This window comes from Hyla sarda, chromosome 3 (genome assembly GCF_029499605.1).
Source record: "Hyla sarda isolate aHylSar1 chromosome 3, aHylSar1.hap1, whole genome shotgun sequence".
NCBI classification, from domain to species: domain Eukaryota; kingdom Metazoa; phylum Chordata; class Amphibia; order Anura; family Hylidae; genus Hyla; species Hyla sarda.
Window position 1 is genome coordinate 102099091 of NC_079191.1, and position 17993 is coordinate 102117083.

General features: G+C 45.0%; 1 protein-coding gene across 3 annotated transcripts in view; it reads right to left on the reverse strand.

Annotated features, from left to right (window-relative positions):
- The window catches only part of XRN1 (5'-3' exoribonuclease 1), a 100433-nt gene that overhangs the window by 20525 nt on the left and 61915 nt on the right, over positions 1–17993 (reverse strand). For 2 of the 3 annotated variants that reach the window (XM_056564797.1, XM_056564799.1), the window contains 15 exons: positions 16152–16272; positions 15312–15410; positions 14335–14438; positions 14095–14226; positions 13841–14003; positions 13402–13515; positions 13204–13302; positions 11949–12064; positions 9554–9700; positions 5119–5208; positions 4896–5031; positions 4676–4732; positions 3597–3729; positions 3311–3380; positions 2997–3222 (listed from right to left, as the gene is read on the reverse strand). In XM_056564797.1, coding sequence (XP_056420772.1) covers positions 2997–3222; positions 3311–3380; positions 3597–3729; positions 4676–4732; positions 4896–5031; positions 5119–5208; positions 9554–9700; positions 11949–12064; positions 13204–13302; positions 13402–13515; positions 13841–14003; positions 14095–14226; positions 14335–14438; positions 15312–15410; positions 16152–16272 — 1807 coding nt within the window. The remainder of the gene's footprint in view (positions 1–2996; positions 3223–3310; positions 3381–3596; positions 3730–4675; positions 4733–4895; positions 5032–5118; positions 5209–9553; positions 9701–11948; positions 12065–13203; positions 13303–13401; positions 13516–13840; positions 14004–14094; positions 14227–14334; positions 14439–15311; positions 15411–16151; positions 16273–17993) is intronic. The other variant, XM_056564798.1, reaches the window with a different exon arrangement.

Consider the following 17993-nt stretch of genomic DNA (forward strand, 5'->3'; position numbering starts at 1 on the left):
CTTAATTTTCCATTGCAGCGCTATATGTGAATGGTATATCTATCAGAACGCATCCAGCAGCTGCCGGCCAGATGATCCTGATAGATCTACTATTCATTCATAGTGCCGGCAGCTGCATATGTATATAGATGTACTGGGGGGGGGGGCAGACATATAGCGTTATCTGCCCCCCATGGCGCTTCTATATGCAGCCGCCGCTCTATGAATGAATAGTATATCTGTCAGCATCATCGGCCAGGCGGCTGCTGGAATGCGCTGCTGACATATCACATATAGCGCTGCACAAATGCGCTATATGTGACAAGTATATCTCCAGCAGCTGCCCGGCCGATGATGCTTACAGATATACTATTCATTCATAGAGTGGTGGCTGCATATAGAAGAGATGTGGGGGGCAGATAACGCTATATGTCTGCCCCCCCATCTACATATATATGCAGCCGCCGGTGCTATGAATGAATAGCAGATCTATCAGGATCATCTGGCCGGCAGCTGCTGGATGCGTTTTGATAGATATACCATTCACATATAGCGCTTCAATGCAAAATTAAGACAAATGCGCCGGCGGGGGTCACATTATGCACCGGCGGGGGGTATAGATATATACATACAAATGCGCTGGCGGGGTCATATTTTTATTAATGCACTGGGGGGCAAGATATATAGCGCTATATGCCCCCCCCCAACACTTAATATACATATGTCCCCAGCCACCAGCAGACTACCGCAGCCAAGGAACTACTACTCCCATCATGGAAACAAGTCTGTTCCATGATGGGAGTAGTAGTAGTAGTCTTGGCTGTGGGAGTCTGTAGGCAGAGGTGTTAAAACGTCCGTACATGACGGATGTTATAAAAGGTCTTAACGGATGAATATGCCCGTTATTTGGAAAGACTATTTAGCCGTTAGCACCCGTTATTTCATCCGTTATTAAACGTGCTTTAACAATACATTATAAAGGCCGTTTATTAATGGGTGAACTTGTGAAAGCAGCCTAAGATGAAAAGTAAATATAAGAAAAGCAGACTAGATTGAACAAGTGGTCTTTTTCTGTAGTCCAACTTGTGTTTCTATGTTAGTCCTTCCTTTACTCACTTTAGAAAGTGAATATAAACTGGACCCCAACAATGAATGAGAGACCCTAATCTGAGCATTAAAGGGGTACTCCGGTGGAAAACCAGAAAGAAACAGATTTGTAAATTACTTCTATTAAAAAAATCTTAATCCTTTGAGTACTTAATAGCTGCTGAATACTGCATATGCATAGACATAGCACTGATCAGTATTATCGGCTATCTCCTGCTCTGGTCTGCTCGATTTCAGACCAGAGCAGGAGATGCCGGGAGATCTGATCATCTATTTTATCATGCGCATTGCCGCAGATTCCATGATCTGTGCGATCACTGTACGTGATCTGCCGCAGATACCGTGATCTGCACGATCGCGGATGTCGGCCATTAACGGCGGGTCCCCGGCTGCTGATAGCAGACGGAACCTGCCGTGTATGACGCAAGCACCGCTCTGATGCCCGCGGTCATACACAGGACGTAAATGTACATCCTGGTGCGCGAAGTACCGCCAAACCAAGACTTACATTTACGTCCGTTGCCGTTAAGGGGTTAAATGCAGATTGAAAAGACAAGGATTCCTATCTGACCCGTTTCTGGCATTAAAAAGTAACTAACTGTACATAGTAGTTACTTATTCCGGCCTTATGCATCTCATACTCTAACCAAAGAATAGGGGATAAGATTTATGATCGCAGGGGTCACTCTGCTGGGACCCCCGCAATCTCTGTGCAGCCCCGGCATGGGACCCCTGCGATCATAAATCTTATCCCCTATTCTTTGGATATTTCTGGTTGGACTATTCTGAAAACACATCTGAAGAGAACTTTCCTTCTGTTTCTGATTCGCAGATGAGACAGCACCTTTCTGTGGAGAGCTTGCATTGCCATGACATGGCTTCTTATAATTTGGTTGCTTTAACCCCTTTAGGACTCAGCCCATTTGGGCCTTAAGGACAATTTTATTTTTACGTTTCGCCTTCAAAAAAAACATAACTTTTATATTTTCATCCACAGACTAGTATGAGGGCTTGTTTTTTGTGCGACCAGTTGTCCGTTGTAGTGCCATCACTCATTTAACCATAAAATGTATGGTGCAACAAAAAAAAATTTGTGTGGGGAAATTAAAAAGAAAAGTGCAATTTTGATAATTTCTGAAAGTTTTGTTTTCACGCCGTACAATTTACGGTAAAAATGACATGTGTTCTTTATTCCTTGGGTCAATACGATTAAAATGAGGGTTTCCTCCTACCATTCTCCCAGCCCTCTGGCAGTGAGCACATGGTAGGTTTCATACTGGTGTGGTTCTCTGTGGCGGCCATTGTTTCTGTGATGATGTCTGTGGGGTGGAGTGGTCCAGAGCCAGGAGCTTGGTTGGGCAGTAGAGGGGCTGTCTGGCCACTGGATTGTTCCCCCCATTGGGCATGGAGTCTCGGAGGCAGTGGTCTTCACCGGGCGCTACGCCAGTGTCAGGTTAGGGACCCACTCTAACTAGGTGGCCTTGACATGGCGAGTGGGCTTGTACTTTTTGTAGTACAATAGAGGAAGTAACTCCACCGCCCGTGCACTAGACTAGAGGACCTGGTCTGTGGCTCTGAGCATGTGTGATCACCAAATGACACATTTATGAGAGTGAATCAAAAGAAAACCAGGGGGCACTATAACTAGTATCTAACAGCAATATCTAGACACAGAAGAGGAGCATCTTTATTACATCATTCAAATAAAAAAAAAATTCAGTTTTGTATGATCTAAAAGAGAAATGTGATCTTATAGGACAGCAGGTAAAACAGCAATATTGCCCGGGCAGTCTGTATCTTTATCACTAATAAAGTACAAGCTCGAATTTGCATTAAGAAAATAGACAAAACACTGAAAACAACAGTACAGACCAATCCATTTGCTTGGCGGTAGCATCTAAAACTCTAACCTTCATAGGGACGAAGAGTGAACGGGGGGAGTGGTTCAGAGCACCCAAGTGTCCTTTTTGTGATCCTCCTGCAGATAATTCAGAGGGGTGAGAGCCATGGTGATTGATGGCTGGTTGCGGTTTAACTACAGCGGTCAACTTTTGCATACCATTTTCTGTCCGAATACCATGGGAAAGGTTGATTAAGGCACTTGTGGGCACACGGTAGCCTCTTGACTGGGAACATCTGCCAGAACAAAGCAAAAAAAATAAAAAATTGTTATTGCAGTCATTTCCTAAAAGAACTAGCAGAATTAATATTTTCATGTCTGTACCTTATAGTTAGGCCACCAGGGAACTCCTCATCAAACAATACTTCAAGCAAGACATCAGCATCTCTCTCCGCTGCAAGTACATGCACAGTGTAAAGGATTATTTTAATTATATGCCAAAATCAATGTGTGAGGTCTCCAAAACAAGCTGTTCCCACCTAATAGGAGTCAGGTTTGTTAGATTGGATTTGTGCTTTCAAATTGGTAGAAATTAAAAAGATGATCCAAGATAAACCTCAGTTCTAAAGCGGCAGCATAAGCCTTTGGATTGAAAAAGATTTTTTCTTACCTCCTTTAATCCCAATAACTGTGCCTCGGAGCCCCAAAGGGACAGAAAAGCATTCCCGCACGTTGACAACCCGGTCAAAGAGCCGGAACTCTGCATCTCTGTCTGGAACAACGCCAAACTGCTGCTCGAGAGGCTGACACACAAATAAGAAATACACTCACATAGGATACACTATAGATCATTCAACTACAGATTCCTGAATGGGGAATGGATCACTACATAAAGACAGATTTACCATTCAGGAAACTAGGAAAACTGGTGATAACCACATTAGAAACTTTAAAAAAAGAATTCCCCCCCCCCATCTGCAATACTAGTCCTCTCCCATGCACAGTTTCTAAGAAGAAAAATTAAAAGGGTATTCCGGTCCTAGACATCTTGTCCCCTCAATTCATGTCTATGGGAGAAACAGAGATGCAGTGTTTTCGTATCTCTGTATCTACCATAGAGATAGGTGTCTGGGGGGGGGCATTGTCTTACACCGTTTCGGGCTGTGGTCGCCCATAATAAGGCATGGAGCAGAGATCACTTAGTGCATGCGGACTACTGGGCAGAAGGCCGGTGAATAGGACATAAGATGCCTATGGGCAGAGTACCCCTTTAAGCAAACCATTATGTTTACCCCATCAATGAATTACGCTACGTTTTGCCTTTGGCATGCAAAAAACTAGTTCCAAACAACATACAAAACCTACTGATCAAACTATTTCTGCACCAGGTTAGTGTGTAAGGCAGTATTTCCCAACCAGTGTGCCTTCAGCTGCTGTAAAACTACAACTCGCAGCATGCCCAGAAAGCCCAAGGCTGTCCGGGCATGCTGGGAGTTTTAGTTTCGCAACAGCTGGAGGCACACTGGTTAGAAAACTCTGGTGTAAGGTACCCTGGCTGGTAAACCCTGTGTAAGGCAGCGTTTCCTAACCACAGTGTGCCTCTAGTTGGTGCAAAACTAAAACTTCCAGCATGCTTGGATAGCAAAAGGCTGTTTGGGCAGGCTGGGAGTTGTAGTTTTGCAACAGGTATAAAAGGTCTATAGCTGGGGATAAAATGTAAAAATAGTAAATCCTTTTAGCAAAACATACCCGAAACAACAAGTGTGGTTTCACAGTCACGCGCACTTTCTTATTGCTCTTCTTGGTCTGTAGTAAACATATATAATTACTTAGACACTGAATGATTCTATAAAAGTACAACAAAAACTCGATAATTTGTAAAATACACTGTAAAGAGGGAATACAATGCTAACAAGCATTGTAAACTGAGGGATTTGTGCGATGTAATACTTTATTTTTTTATGCTAACCTTGCACCTCGCAACCTCCTCTTCAATTTTTTCCACAATGGCAGAATCCAAAATCTGCAGATCACATGATGAGCGAGACAACAGGCTAACAGGGTGAGCTTTTAGCCAGGAGGCAATCTCTTGAACTTTCTCTGCACTGCACACAAAAAGAAGGTACTGTACATGACAACAGCAAAGGAAAAGCCAGCGCGGCAGCAGCTATACAAGGCTATGATGGTTTTACCCGTTCTCATCTTCCCCCGGCCAGATGTCATCTTCATAAAACACGTCATCTTGGCTGTTCTTGGAAATGTAGGTAAAAAGCTCAGGATACCTGTATCACAGAAGATTAAGGTCTATATAAGTCAGACTTACTGTATGTCTCATGTGGCCATTCTCAACTATCCAGTTATGTCATCTATGCAAAATGTGTAAATGCTGGATAAAAAAAAATAAAATAAAATAAAAATCATGATAATCATCATGCAGAATCATAAAAGTAAAAACTAAAAATTGACAATTTTCAGCAGTAATGAGCTAAGACTAGGAGTTAAAACTAAGTGAGTGAATACATATACAGTGGTCCCTCAAGTTACAACATTAATCGGTTCCAGGACGACCATTGTATGTTGAAACCATTGTATGTTGAGACCAGAACTCTATGGATACCTGGTAATTGGTCCTGAAGCCCCAAATGGTCATCCAAAAATAGGAAAAAGTGAAGATTAAAGAAAAATAAGTAGATAACTAATAGAGATAAAGCAAATCCTTCCATATAAAAGTAAGAAAGATCTGCTGGGAGCTGTAAATCACTGTCAGTGTTTCCCAACCAGGGTGCCTCCAGCTGTTGCAAAACTACAACTCCCAGCATGCCGGGACAGCCAGCGGCTGTCCGGGCATGCTGGGAGTTGTAGTTTTGCAACAGCTAGAGGCACCCTGGTTGGGAAACAATGGTTTATGTCGAGTACAGAAGCTTCTTCAGGGTCCTATACCGTAAACACAGTGTCTCAAATTGAGCCACTCTTAGTCCAAAGGAGCAGCTAACCCTGGCACAGGTAAGGAGTAGTACAGAACTTGTAGTTCCTCCCTCTACTGTAGAGGGCGCTACCAGACACCAGTCAGTGTATACACTTCAGTAATACTGGTAAAGAGTAGTACAGAACATGTAATACCTCCCTGTACTGTAGGGGGCGATACCAGACACCAGTCAGTGCATACACTTCAGTAATACGGGTGATTGACTAGTAAAATGCCTAATTCTGATTGGTCAGTTCCTCCAGTTGTGACACGTTTCACAGATCTGAACTGTCTGTAATTGTATGTTGAGTCTGGTTTCAAGTTACAATGGTCCGGAAAACACCATTGTATGTTGAAACTATTGTATGTTGAGGCCATTGTAAGTTGAGGGATCACTTTTTTTTTTTTTAATCTATCTCCCTGCTACTGACCTATGGGGAGCCAAAAAGGTTGACGGAATAACTTTCCAACCACAGATGAATGGTCAGTGATGTGTACAGTTGTACTGCAGTGTGTTCGATAGTAATGCCTTTAGTAAATACAAAAGTCTCTACAAGCAGCATTTACATTTACTGATAATGCTGCAAACACAATTTAAAGGGGAGCAATAGATCATGATTAATAACAGTTTTGTGGATTATGGCTCCTTTTCCTTCATTTACATTGTGTAGTTATTGTTATGAATGATGCAAACGGCAATGATAACCGGGCAGCGTAAAGAACAGTGTTCAGAAAGTTCCCTTCTCCTTTGTACGGGGATTCATCACCACTATTGGTCAATAAATATGATTTTGTTTCTGAACACAGCCTAAGGGTCAGGTCACACATTTTTGCTACAGATTTTACTACCTAATGACAGTCAAGGGGAAGCAAAGTCTGCAGCAAAAATAAGTGTGTGTGAACTGACCCTAGGGGTGGTATCACATGTACAGTATCCTACGCATATTTGATGTGCAGGATTTGACGCTGTATATTTTATGCTGTAGAGTTCAGTGTAAACTAAATTAAAAAAGCATAAAATCTTGAGCTTTAAATCCTGCACATGAAATATGCAAAATACTGCACATGTGAATAGGCCCTAATGGGAACATTCACACATACATGATCTGCTGTGGCTTTTCAGCACTTAATGCGCAACTGTCACGAATTTTCACCCCAATAAACTAATCCCAGGATGACAAAGATGTTAATCACAATTCAAGCATACCTTTTGCTGCTTTGATCTGGCTACAAAATGCTTTATATTACAGTCAGCAACAGTCTGATAGCCGTGGCTATGCTCCATGGCCACCACACCTATCCCCTGTATATTAGCACTGGGACCGTTGTGATTGACACACAGGTCCAAGCACTTAGTCCCCTTATTATCCTTAAAGGGGTACTCTGGTGCTTAGAAATCTTATCCCCTATCCAAAGGATAGGGGATAAGATGCCTGATCGCGGGAGTCCCGCAGCTGGGGACCCCCGAGATCTTGTACGCGGCACCCCGTTTGTAATCAGTCCCCGGAGCGTGTTCGCTCCGGGTCTGATTACTGCCGACCACACGGCCGGCGGCATGTGACGTCACGCCTCCGCCCCCGTGTGATGTCATGCTCCACCCCTCAATGCAAGCCTACGGGAGGGGGCGTGATAGCTGTCACGCCCCCTCCCGTAGCCTTGCATTGAGGGGCGGAGCGTGAGGTTACACGGGGGCGGAGGCGTGATGTCACACGCCGCCGGCCATCTGGTGGCCAGTAATCAGACCCGGAGCGAACACGCTCCGGGGACTGATTACAAACGGAGTGCCGCGTACAAGATCCCGGGGGTCCCCAGCTGCGGGACTCCCGCGATCAGGCATCTTATCCCCTATCCTTTGGATAGGGGATAAGATGTCTAAGCACCAGCGTACCCCTTTAAGGATAATAAGGGGACTAAGTGCTTGGACCTGTGTGTCAATCACAACGGTCCCAGTGCTAATATACAGGGGATAGATGTAGCGGCCATGGAGCATAGCCACGGCTATCAGACTGGTCGCCAGTAATCAGACCTCCGGGGACTGATTACAAACGGGGTGCCGAGTGCAAGATCCCGGGGGTCCCGGCGGGACTCCCGCGATCAGGCATCTTATCCCCTATCCTTTGGATAGGGGATAAGATGTCTAAGCAACGGAGAATCCCTTTAAGTGTGGATGGAAAGTTTTCAAATTTAGAAGAAAAACCAGTGCCCGTTGTCGGATCTTCTTACAGTGTATGCGATGCACTGCAGGTGGCGAGTTTACAAAGCAAGCACTCGCAGAGAGAGCGAGCGAGCACTTGCTCCTAATGGCCCCCGTGAATGGCGTAATGCTAGAGGCAGCATTTCACCCTGCACTGGGGTCATCGGGAGCAAGCTCTTGCTCCCGTCCACAGCACATCGCCGGTGTAGTGCCATATTTTGTGTTTAGCCATGGAATGTATTACATGACTCAGCACTTTCCAGTGCTGGACTAAGACAGGTTCATTGGCTGAGAAGCGCACACCGGTCCATACCATTGGTTCCTTGGGGGGCTGGGGTGTACACGTGTCACGTGACCACAAATATGCTGTCTCAAACACCGTTCCTTTCAGGGTGTGTTCCGCTACCACAGCAAGAGGATGTCTCCTGGCTGTGATAGCCAAAGCGCTGCAGCTGCAATGTAATGGATTCCCTGCTATGGAGACCGTTCGCCTGTGGGGGGATCTTAGCACTGCGTCTGATATTACATTGATCCCCGCTATGTGGACTGTGCACCCGTCTCTATCTCAGCACTGCGGCTGATATTTAACTCATTCCCCGTCACGGGGACAGTGCGCCCGCGGGGGATTTCAGTACTGCGGCTGACATTACATTAATTCCCTGCTTTGGGTACCGTGCGCCACTATCCCCGCTATGGGGACTATGCGCCCCTGGGTGCTATAAGCTGAGTGCAGCGGCTGGCATCTTATACAATCCCCACTATGGGGATCGCGCTGCTGCTGACATGTGAGACTCTCCCCACTATGGAGACAGTGCGCCCACCAGGGAACCAATGGTAGGGGGTGGGTGTGAGTGCCAATGGAGCTGTCTTAATCCAGCACTGAAACTGATGGGCCATGTAACACATTCCATGGCAAAACAAGATATGGCACTACACTGGCACTGTAAGAAGACAGAACGAGCACTGTTTTCTCTTCTAAAGTTGAAAACTCGCCGCCCGCAGGTAATGATAATAAGGCGGCCTATGCTGACATACAGGGGATAGGCATGGCAGCCATGGGGCAAAGCCACACATATCCGCCTGTTGCTGACCATAATATAACGATAAAGCATTATTTTAGCCTGATGAAAGCTGCTAGAAAAGCAGTAAAAAGTTATGCCTGATTTTTTTTTTTACTTTGTCATTCTGAGATTAGTTTATAGGGGTACAAATTTGTGACAGTTGTGCTTTAAAATCTGCAGCAGCATTTTTTTGCCACCCACTGACTTCTATTGCAGATTTGCTTAGGAGTTGTATTCAATGAATAGCAAAATCCACAGTAAATACACAAGAGTGAACATACTCTATAACAAAAAAGTTATAGGATAGAGACTAAAGAACTAATAATTAGAAATTAACATCAAGAAAAAACAATGTAAGCTTAAATATAGCTATAGAGATCAGTTATAAATAACATGGCCCTTATTACCTCTCAATATATTCATCCAACAGCTGCTCAACAGCTGAAGAATAAGTCCATTCAGTGCCAACTCTCTTCGTATAACCAGGGACCTCTTCATTTTTCTTATTGAACTTTAAATTCAATCCCACATTTGCCTTCTGCTCTCCATGTGGACTAAAAGAAAGAGCACATGAGGTTACAATTCATACATTTCCTTTTACCACACTTACAGTAATCACTATGACCACTATGGTGGCAGATATTGGGAACTCTGGATCCTTTGTGGGTGTTTGTTTAAAATTGTGTTGACTTCTAAAGAGGAGACATGAAGATGAAGTTGGGGGGAGGGGGTTATTTATGAAGCAACAAAGACAGAAGAGTTCCACTAAGTGTTGTCTGCCTTTAAACAAATCCCATAGAGGATAATGGGAGTTATGTAAACTAGGTAGCACCGCTAGCTACACTTTTACCCTTAGGAGTTTGTATTTCTTAACAGCAATGGGAGTAAGGCTAATTGCTTAAGAACAGCGTTTTTGGCTTCCTGACCATATCTGGCAGTTGCAAGCAGCCATAAGGGGGCTTGAGTCCTTAGATCAGTGTTTCCCAACCAGGGTGCCTCCAGCTGTTGCAAAACTACAACTGCCAGCATGCCCAGACAGCCAAAGGCTGTCCGGGCATGCTGGGAGTTGTAATTTTGCAACAGCTGGAGGCACCCTGGTTGGGAAACACTGCCTTAGATCTTGAGCTAATGGGGAGTTCCAAAAGGTGGACCCCTTATCTGTCAGACACTTCTGCCATAAATATCCAGATGGTAATAGTCCTTTAAAGTGTACCTGTCATCAACAAAAACTTTTTATATTATGTAGATAATAACATTATATGTATATTTGTAATATACATTGGTTAAAAAAAAGTGTATATTTTTGGGTAAAAAAAATGCTGTACCTGCAGCTCTGTGCAGTGAGCAGGGTTCTGTGCAGTGATGACAAGCAGGGCTCTGTGCAGGCTCCTGGCTTGTCAATCATCTTCATGTGTGAGTCCATAGCATGTCACAGAGCCCCGCTTGTCCCCAGGGCACAGAGCCCCGCTTGTCCCCAGGGCACAGAGCCCCGCTTGTCCCCAGGGCACAGAGCCCCGCTTGTCCCCAGGGCACAGAGCCCCGCTTGTCCCCAGGGCACAGAGCCCCGCTTGTCCCCAGGGCACAGAGCCCCGCTTGTCCCCAGGGCACAGAGCCCCGCTTGTCCCCAGGGCACAGAGCCCCGCTTGTCCCCAGGGCACAGAGCCCCGCTTGTCCCCAGGGCACAGAGCCCCGCTTGTCCCCAGGGCACAGAGCCCCGCTTGTCCCCAGGGCACAGAGCCCCGCTTGTCCCCAGGGCACAGAGCCCCGCTTGTCCCCAGGGCACAGAGCCCCGCTTGTCCCCAGGGCACAGAGCCCCGCTTGTCCCCAGGGCACAGAGCCCCGCTTGTCCCCAGGGCACAGAGCCCCGCTTGTCCCCAGGGCACAGAGCCCCGCTTGTCCCCAGGGCACAGAGCCCCGCTTGTCCCCAGGGCACAGAGCCCCGCTTGTCCCCAGGGCACAGAGCCCCGCTTGTCCCCAGTGCACAGAGCCCTGCTTGTCCTCAGTGTACAGAGACCCGCTTGTCCTGACTGCACAGAGCCCTGCTTGTCCACCCTCACTTCCTGTATTTGGACTCCTCATAGAGACACACAGTCAGTAGCTGCAGGGACAAAAATACATATTTTTTAACCAATGTATATTACAAATATACATATAATGGTATTATCTACATTATATAAAAAAATATTTGTTGACAACAGGTTCAATTTAAATGTAAGTGTAACATTAGGGGCCATTCAATGGGCAGGTAGTGTGTGCTATGTGATCAAACACTGCATGGCAATATCCATGTGTTATTAACAGCGTTTTTGTTTTTTTGACAATGTGCATCACCTGTAAGAAAACATGCAGTCAATAACCAAAGCACAATGCATGTGATTTGTTCACAGCATCCTACCTACCAATGTGAATACATTCATTAATTGCACTATATAGAACAGGTTAAGTGACAGCTCTATATAAGCCAGAATAGTGCATTCACTGACATATGCTGTATGTAAAATAGTTTATTGTCATTTTTACAACTGCAGCCAACAATGCACATGAACACTTGTCATATACACAGACCAGGTAGACATGAATACTGCCATATGCTACCAAACAAAGCAAGTTGTCATATGCACTAAAGCTATTTCATGCAATTCAATGACAGATCATGTAACCTAAGTGAAGTAATAGGCAGGGATAAAATGGCTGCAGGTGCAGTGACAAGGAGAATCAAATACCTGCTGAACATAAGCCAATAAAGAAATAAAAAACATTCAATTAACAAAAGGGAAATATTCTCAGTACACTTATACTTACTTCTTTTTGGATCCCCGGCCAATAAAAATACTTCCTGTGAACCTTGAAACAAGGTATCCATTGATTCCCAGGCGACTAGCCAAGACATAGCCAGGATTATACTTTACTGAATATTTCTACAAGAAGAATTAGAATCTCATTAATACTAACTCATCCTGTGAAAATCACACATCTCTATCCAAATATCTATGGCTAAGTAGCACTGATCATTGGTGTAGTTCCCAATGTACAAGTCGCATGTGCCACTCAATGGCTCCCACAAAAACACAGTGCAAATGTACCCTAACTTATTAGAAAATAAAAATAAATCTCAAGGAAAAGACTTAAAAGGGGTACTCCACTGCCCCAGCATTCCAAACGCTTGGAGCAGGCGGCAGGGGGGGGGGGTCGTGGCGTCACGGCCACGCCCCCTCAATCCAAGTCTCTGGGAGGGGCATGCTGCCACGCCCCCTCCCATAGACTTGCATTGAAGGGGCGTAATGTGACATCACGAGGGGTGTGGCCGTGATGTCACGACCCCCGCCACCCAATCCCAAAGTTCTAAATGAACGCAGTGTGCTGCACAGAGATCGCGGGGGTACCAGCTTCAGATTCTTTGGATAGGGGATAAGATGTCTAGGAGTGGAGTACCCCTTTAATACTGAAAATATTTTTCTAGAGAAAAACAGCTACCTGCATGTAAATATTAAACCAAGAAAAAATTGGGGATTGCACAATTAGGCATGCACCATTGCATAACTAGGCAAACCTGCCATTGAGGAGTTTGGGTAAGAGCTGTAATCCTAAATATTATAACATGTCCCCGTCCAACCCACCAACTTTTCCCTTAAAATAATACCACACAAAGAAATGGCTTAATAGGTGGTTTTAACAAAACATTTTTTTAACAGGTAGGTATGTAGACTTTTTATACATCAGACAGACCAGGGGTGAACAAATCCCAGTCTGCTGCTATGGAACTATGGAAAGGTCTATTGTAAGGCTTAGAACACGTTTCTACTTTCAGGCTTGTTATGATGTTTTTTAAGCAAAAGCCAGGAAAAGATCATAAATGGAGAACAGGCTTAAAAGACAGAGGTCTCCTCTTTTACATCAATTCTGCACTTTGGCTTTAAAAACCAGAACATAGAAACAAAATGGCTCCTGGGGGGGGGGGGGGGTGGAGGAACAACCTATATGCTGAGTTATCAGGGTCTGTGAAGAGTCCTGAGTCAGCGGTATATATTAGGGGGGGGGGGGGGCTGCACCAACTTACATGCTGGTTTTGTATTAAGGCCTCAAGCTCTGGTTCACAGGTAATGCTAAATAGAACACGAATTCTGTTCTCACTGAGAACATCAGAAGAATCTTGCACCTGAAGGTTGGGAAGAAGAAGAAGATGAGGAAGGTTAGAACAAAGCAAAAATATATTTCCAGCACAAAAGTTCAAGCAGACTAATATAAAGGACCATACCTCTCCCATGCAACCATAATATGGCACGCCAAGCATGAAGACTGTACTTCCCGTAGAAAAGAGCTCGCCAAGTGTTTTGAAATGAGAGGAGCCAGATTCAAAAGCTGTAATATCCTAAAAAGAAAGAAGGGAATTAATCCATCCACAAAGCAAATAACATGGGAGAAATATACTAAAACTCTATAATTCGTAGACTTAACTTAGATAGTGTTTTACTCAGTGTTTGCCAACCAGGGTGCCTCCAGATGTTGCAAAACTACAACTCCCAGGATGCCTGGACAGCCTTTGGCTGTCCAGGCATGCTGGGAGTTCTAGTTTTGCAACACCTGGAGGCACCCTGGTTGGGAAACGCTGGTTTAACTGCATCGGATCAGAATTCTTGCGCATTTGCAATATTTATCTGCCTCAGTGCCCAAAAGCCTTACACTGCAGTGCTCACCTTCACAACAGTTTGGTATACAAAGGGGAGAACCTGTTTAGACCACTGCTTCTCTAGGACAACGTCTCCATTTGCTGATAGTTGGTACCGACGACCAGTAAGTAGCTGCGCATTTATGACCACCGATGTGTCATTGATGATTACTCCTTTTCTTTTATGGAAACTTTTAATGGAAAAGGAAAATATGCTTATATAGTAGGAATTTTACATAATAAAGGAAATCGAGAAATCTGAGCTCTTCAATATAAACTTACTATTCATGTATGCCTTGCACTTCCTTCACCCAGATGTTTCGCTCTTTGTTACTAACATGAACTATTTTTGTCGGGGGGACTTCAGAACCAGTGTACAACTTCTGGGATCCTTGAGGTTCTTCCAAGTACATCCTAAAATAAGAAATAGAAAACATACACAAAATAAGGAACTTTTAATCTAATTTTAACCCATGTAAATTAGCGATCTTGTAGAAAAGTCACTAGGTCTAATGTTCATACTTTACTTCTCCATCAGACACGGCTATGACTCGAGCTTCTTCAAGGTGAGGCCAGTTCACAAACACAGACTTCCCAAGTACAGCAGAAGCCACAGCCTCCACCTCCTAAGAACAGAAAAACTAATTAAGAAACAAACAGAAGATGTTACGATAATATAACATAATCGGTATTAGGGATCGACCAATTATCGGTTTAGCCGATATTATCGGCTGATAATCACGATTTTGGACATTATCGGTATCGGCAATTACCTTGCCGAGAATGCCCCGCGGCCAGAGATGACCATCACCGCTGCTGCCCCGTTGCCTCCCCATCCTCTGGCCACATACTGCTGCCGATACCCCATTGCCTCCCCCCCCCCCCATCCTCTGCCCACATACCGCCGCCGCCCCCCATCCTCTGCCCACTTACCGCCGCCGCCCCATCACCTCCCCCCATCCCCGTTGTTATAATTATGTGTTCCCGGGGTCCGCGATACTTCTGGCTCCTGTGCTATCACAGCGCAGGACGCCGACGGAGCCAGAAGTATCGCGGACCCCAGGAACAGGTAATTATAACACCAGGGATGGGGGGGGGAGGCGATGAGACGTCGGCGGTATGTGGGCAGAGGAATTGGGGGGGGGGGGGGGGGGGGGGGGGGGAGTTTAAGCGATGGGGCAACTGTGGTGGTTAGACTCAGGACCCCAGGACAGGCAGGGGGAGAGAAGTTTGTGGCGGCAGCGGTCTCTGGCCCGTCAAAAGCCGCTGCAGTTCAGCGCCCGCTTTAATTAATTGATCTGCAACGGCTTCTGCCCCGCCGGGGGGGTGTTTAAATAGCCGATAACTTATACCGGAATATCGGTATAAATTATCGGCTATCGGCCTGAAAGGTGACAGATTATCGGTAACGGCCCAAAAAAAAAAAAAAAAAAAAACCATATCGATCGGTCGATCCCTAATCGGTATGTACACACTAAACATCCAATGAAGTAACTTACAGAATCTTCAGAGTCCTCATCTATAATAATCTCTAAAATCATGTTCTCTCCTCTGCTGCTCTGTTGGAAAACCTGGACTCCTGCTTTCTTCAAAGAAAACTATAATAAAAAAATGAAAAATTATAAAGCGTCATAACAAGCCACAGCGAACTACACAAATACCGATCTAGAACAAATCACTAGTTACATCTTATAATTTATTCTCATCGAGATCTATATTCAGAACTGTACTGGCGGCTACTGGAATCAGTCAACACAGACATAGTGACAGTTTGTAAGGTTAAAAAAGTTCAACCTAAAGCTCTACTGTGTTGATCCAGAGGAAAGCATTATGTATTTATGTGAATGCATAGTTACCTTTTCTCCCCACTGTGTGTTCACCCCTCTATGTGGTCTTTGTCCCCCCTTCCCTTGAGTCACATGCAGCAACACTTTATGTATTTATAGTACAATTATCCCACACCTGGCAGTTTTTATACTATATCTTTTTGTGCATTTTTTTTACGCCTTTTATTGTGGCCTTAAGTGGATTACATTTTTATAACATTGTATGAAATAATAAAATTAGACTGATTTCATAACTACTTTTATTTGCACATTAGTTTAAATATATTATATCTTGGGGTTATCGGCTGTGCATGGTTTACACATATAGGTTGTTATAGTTGGTTTTCCTAACCCCTCTTCTCACTTGTTACATTATTTATTGAGCTGTACACGGGTTGGGCTATATTTGGTCCATTCATATATTTGTACATTGTGATAAGATCAAAGCATCATCTTTAAGAGGTTGTCCACCATGAACCATTATATTAAAGAGTTAATGTGAGCAGAACTTACCGTGTGCGGAATATGCTTCAGAGTCGGGAAACCACAGAAATATAATGCACTCTTGTTCACCTTAGTAATCTTGTTATCACCCATAGACACATGCCAAGCATCGAGTGATATGGCCTTACTCCTACCAGAAAGAAAAAAACTATTTATACCTATACAACTTTAAAATAAAAGACAGCATCAAGTTTTTTCATCAAATACACAACTATTTGGAAAAAAATTCTGCTGTGTTTACAGAAGGAAAACATACATTGGGGCAGATGTACTAAAATTAATACCCGGACAGAGAAAACTTACACTAGACTGGTTAAAGGGGTTTTCCAGGCAAAAATTATTTGGTCTATAAATCAGATTGGTGGGAGGCAGACACCTTTTAAACCCCTGCTTCCTTTGGTGCAGGATATTCTATTTTAAGCCACACCCCTTTATTGAGACCAATAGAAAAGTGACTAAAACACAAATGAATTCTAGAACATGCTAACATGTTTCTAGGATATACAAGCACTTAGTTAAACTGGCTAAATTCTCCAATAAAGGACGCACACAAGTCCAGGAACCCACTGGTCCAAATACCGAGGTAACAGGGTAAAAACATAGAACGTGTCGTCAAATAAGAACCAGTCGGCCCATCTAGTCTGCCCAGTATCCTGAATACCATGAATAGTGCTTGTCACGGTGGCGTGGCTTGGCACAGCATGTGAGCGGACGTGTGAAGCCAGAGCTCTGCCGAATATCCTCCTATTATCCTGTATATCTGGATTGCTTTTATCTATTCAAACCCCATACCTGTTGGGGACAGTGGCGGGAGTCGGTAGCAGTCATCATTGCCGGGCGGAAGAAGAATTGCAAAACGCAGGGCGCGCAGGAGGACTGTGAGGCTGAGCTGCAGGGGGAGTCGGCGCCATCTTGCCAAGCTATTGCCGGAGTGACTGAGCGCCTGCAGCGTTTTGCGCGCATCACTGCAGTGGAGGTTGGTGCTCCGGTGGATGCCTGGGACACAGTGGAGAAGGGAAGAGCTGACTGGCCTGCCGAGGTCCCGGTCACAGCTGCGGCCGCGGTGCGGTCTCCGGAAATGCCTGGATCTGTACATTATTCGGGTCAGTCTCTTGTTAACCCCTGCTGTACTGGAGTACTGCCTGCATGTAAAGGGGACTCCTCTACCACTGCTGACCTATCTGATACCCCTGCTGGGTGCCTCAGTGCATTTTCTTATGCTGGGACTCTTCCTGCTATTGATGCACAGCTTACTCCCAGTGTTAACCCCCTCATTGCTGGTTTGGAGCTTATAGCCACAGATGCCTCTTCCTCAGTACCTGCTCCTGCTGAACCAAATCTGAAAGACTTTTTTTGGCCATCTCCAAGGGCAACACTGATAAAATGCTACTGGGTGGCCTGTGGGAGGAAATTAACCTTATGCGCCATGATATGCAAAATGTCTCTGAGCGGGTTAGTACGGTGGAGGAATGAGTGGGGGATCTGGAGGATCAGGTCCCTCCGCTTGAGAGACATGCACCGTGTGATTACTCATCTGACTGCACTCGCCGCCACATCCGATGATATGGAAAATTATTCCTCGGCGGAATAATGTGCGTTTGGTGGGTGTGCTCGAGAAGGCCGAGGGTCGTGACCCAGGAGAATACTTTGAAAATTGCCTCCTTACTACTTTTGGGAGAGAGACTTTGACACCTCTGTTTGCAGTTGAGCGTGCCCATAGTGTGCCTACTCGTCCACTTCCGCCTTGAGCCCCACCTAGAGCTGTGCTTGTTCGGATTCTACACTACAAGGACAGACACATTATTCTCCGTAAAGCTAGGGACCTGGGCTCCATCACCATCAATGGCAGTC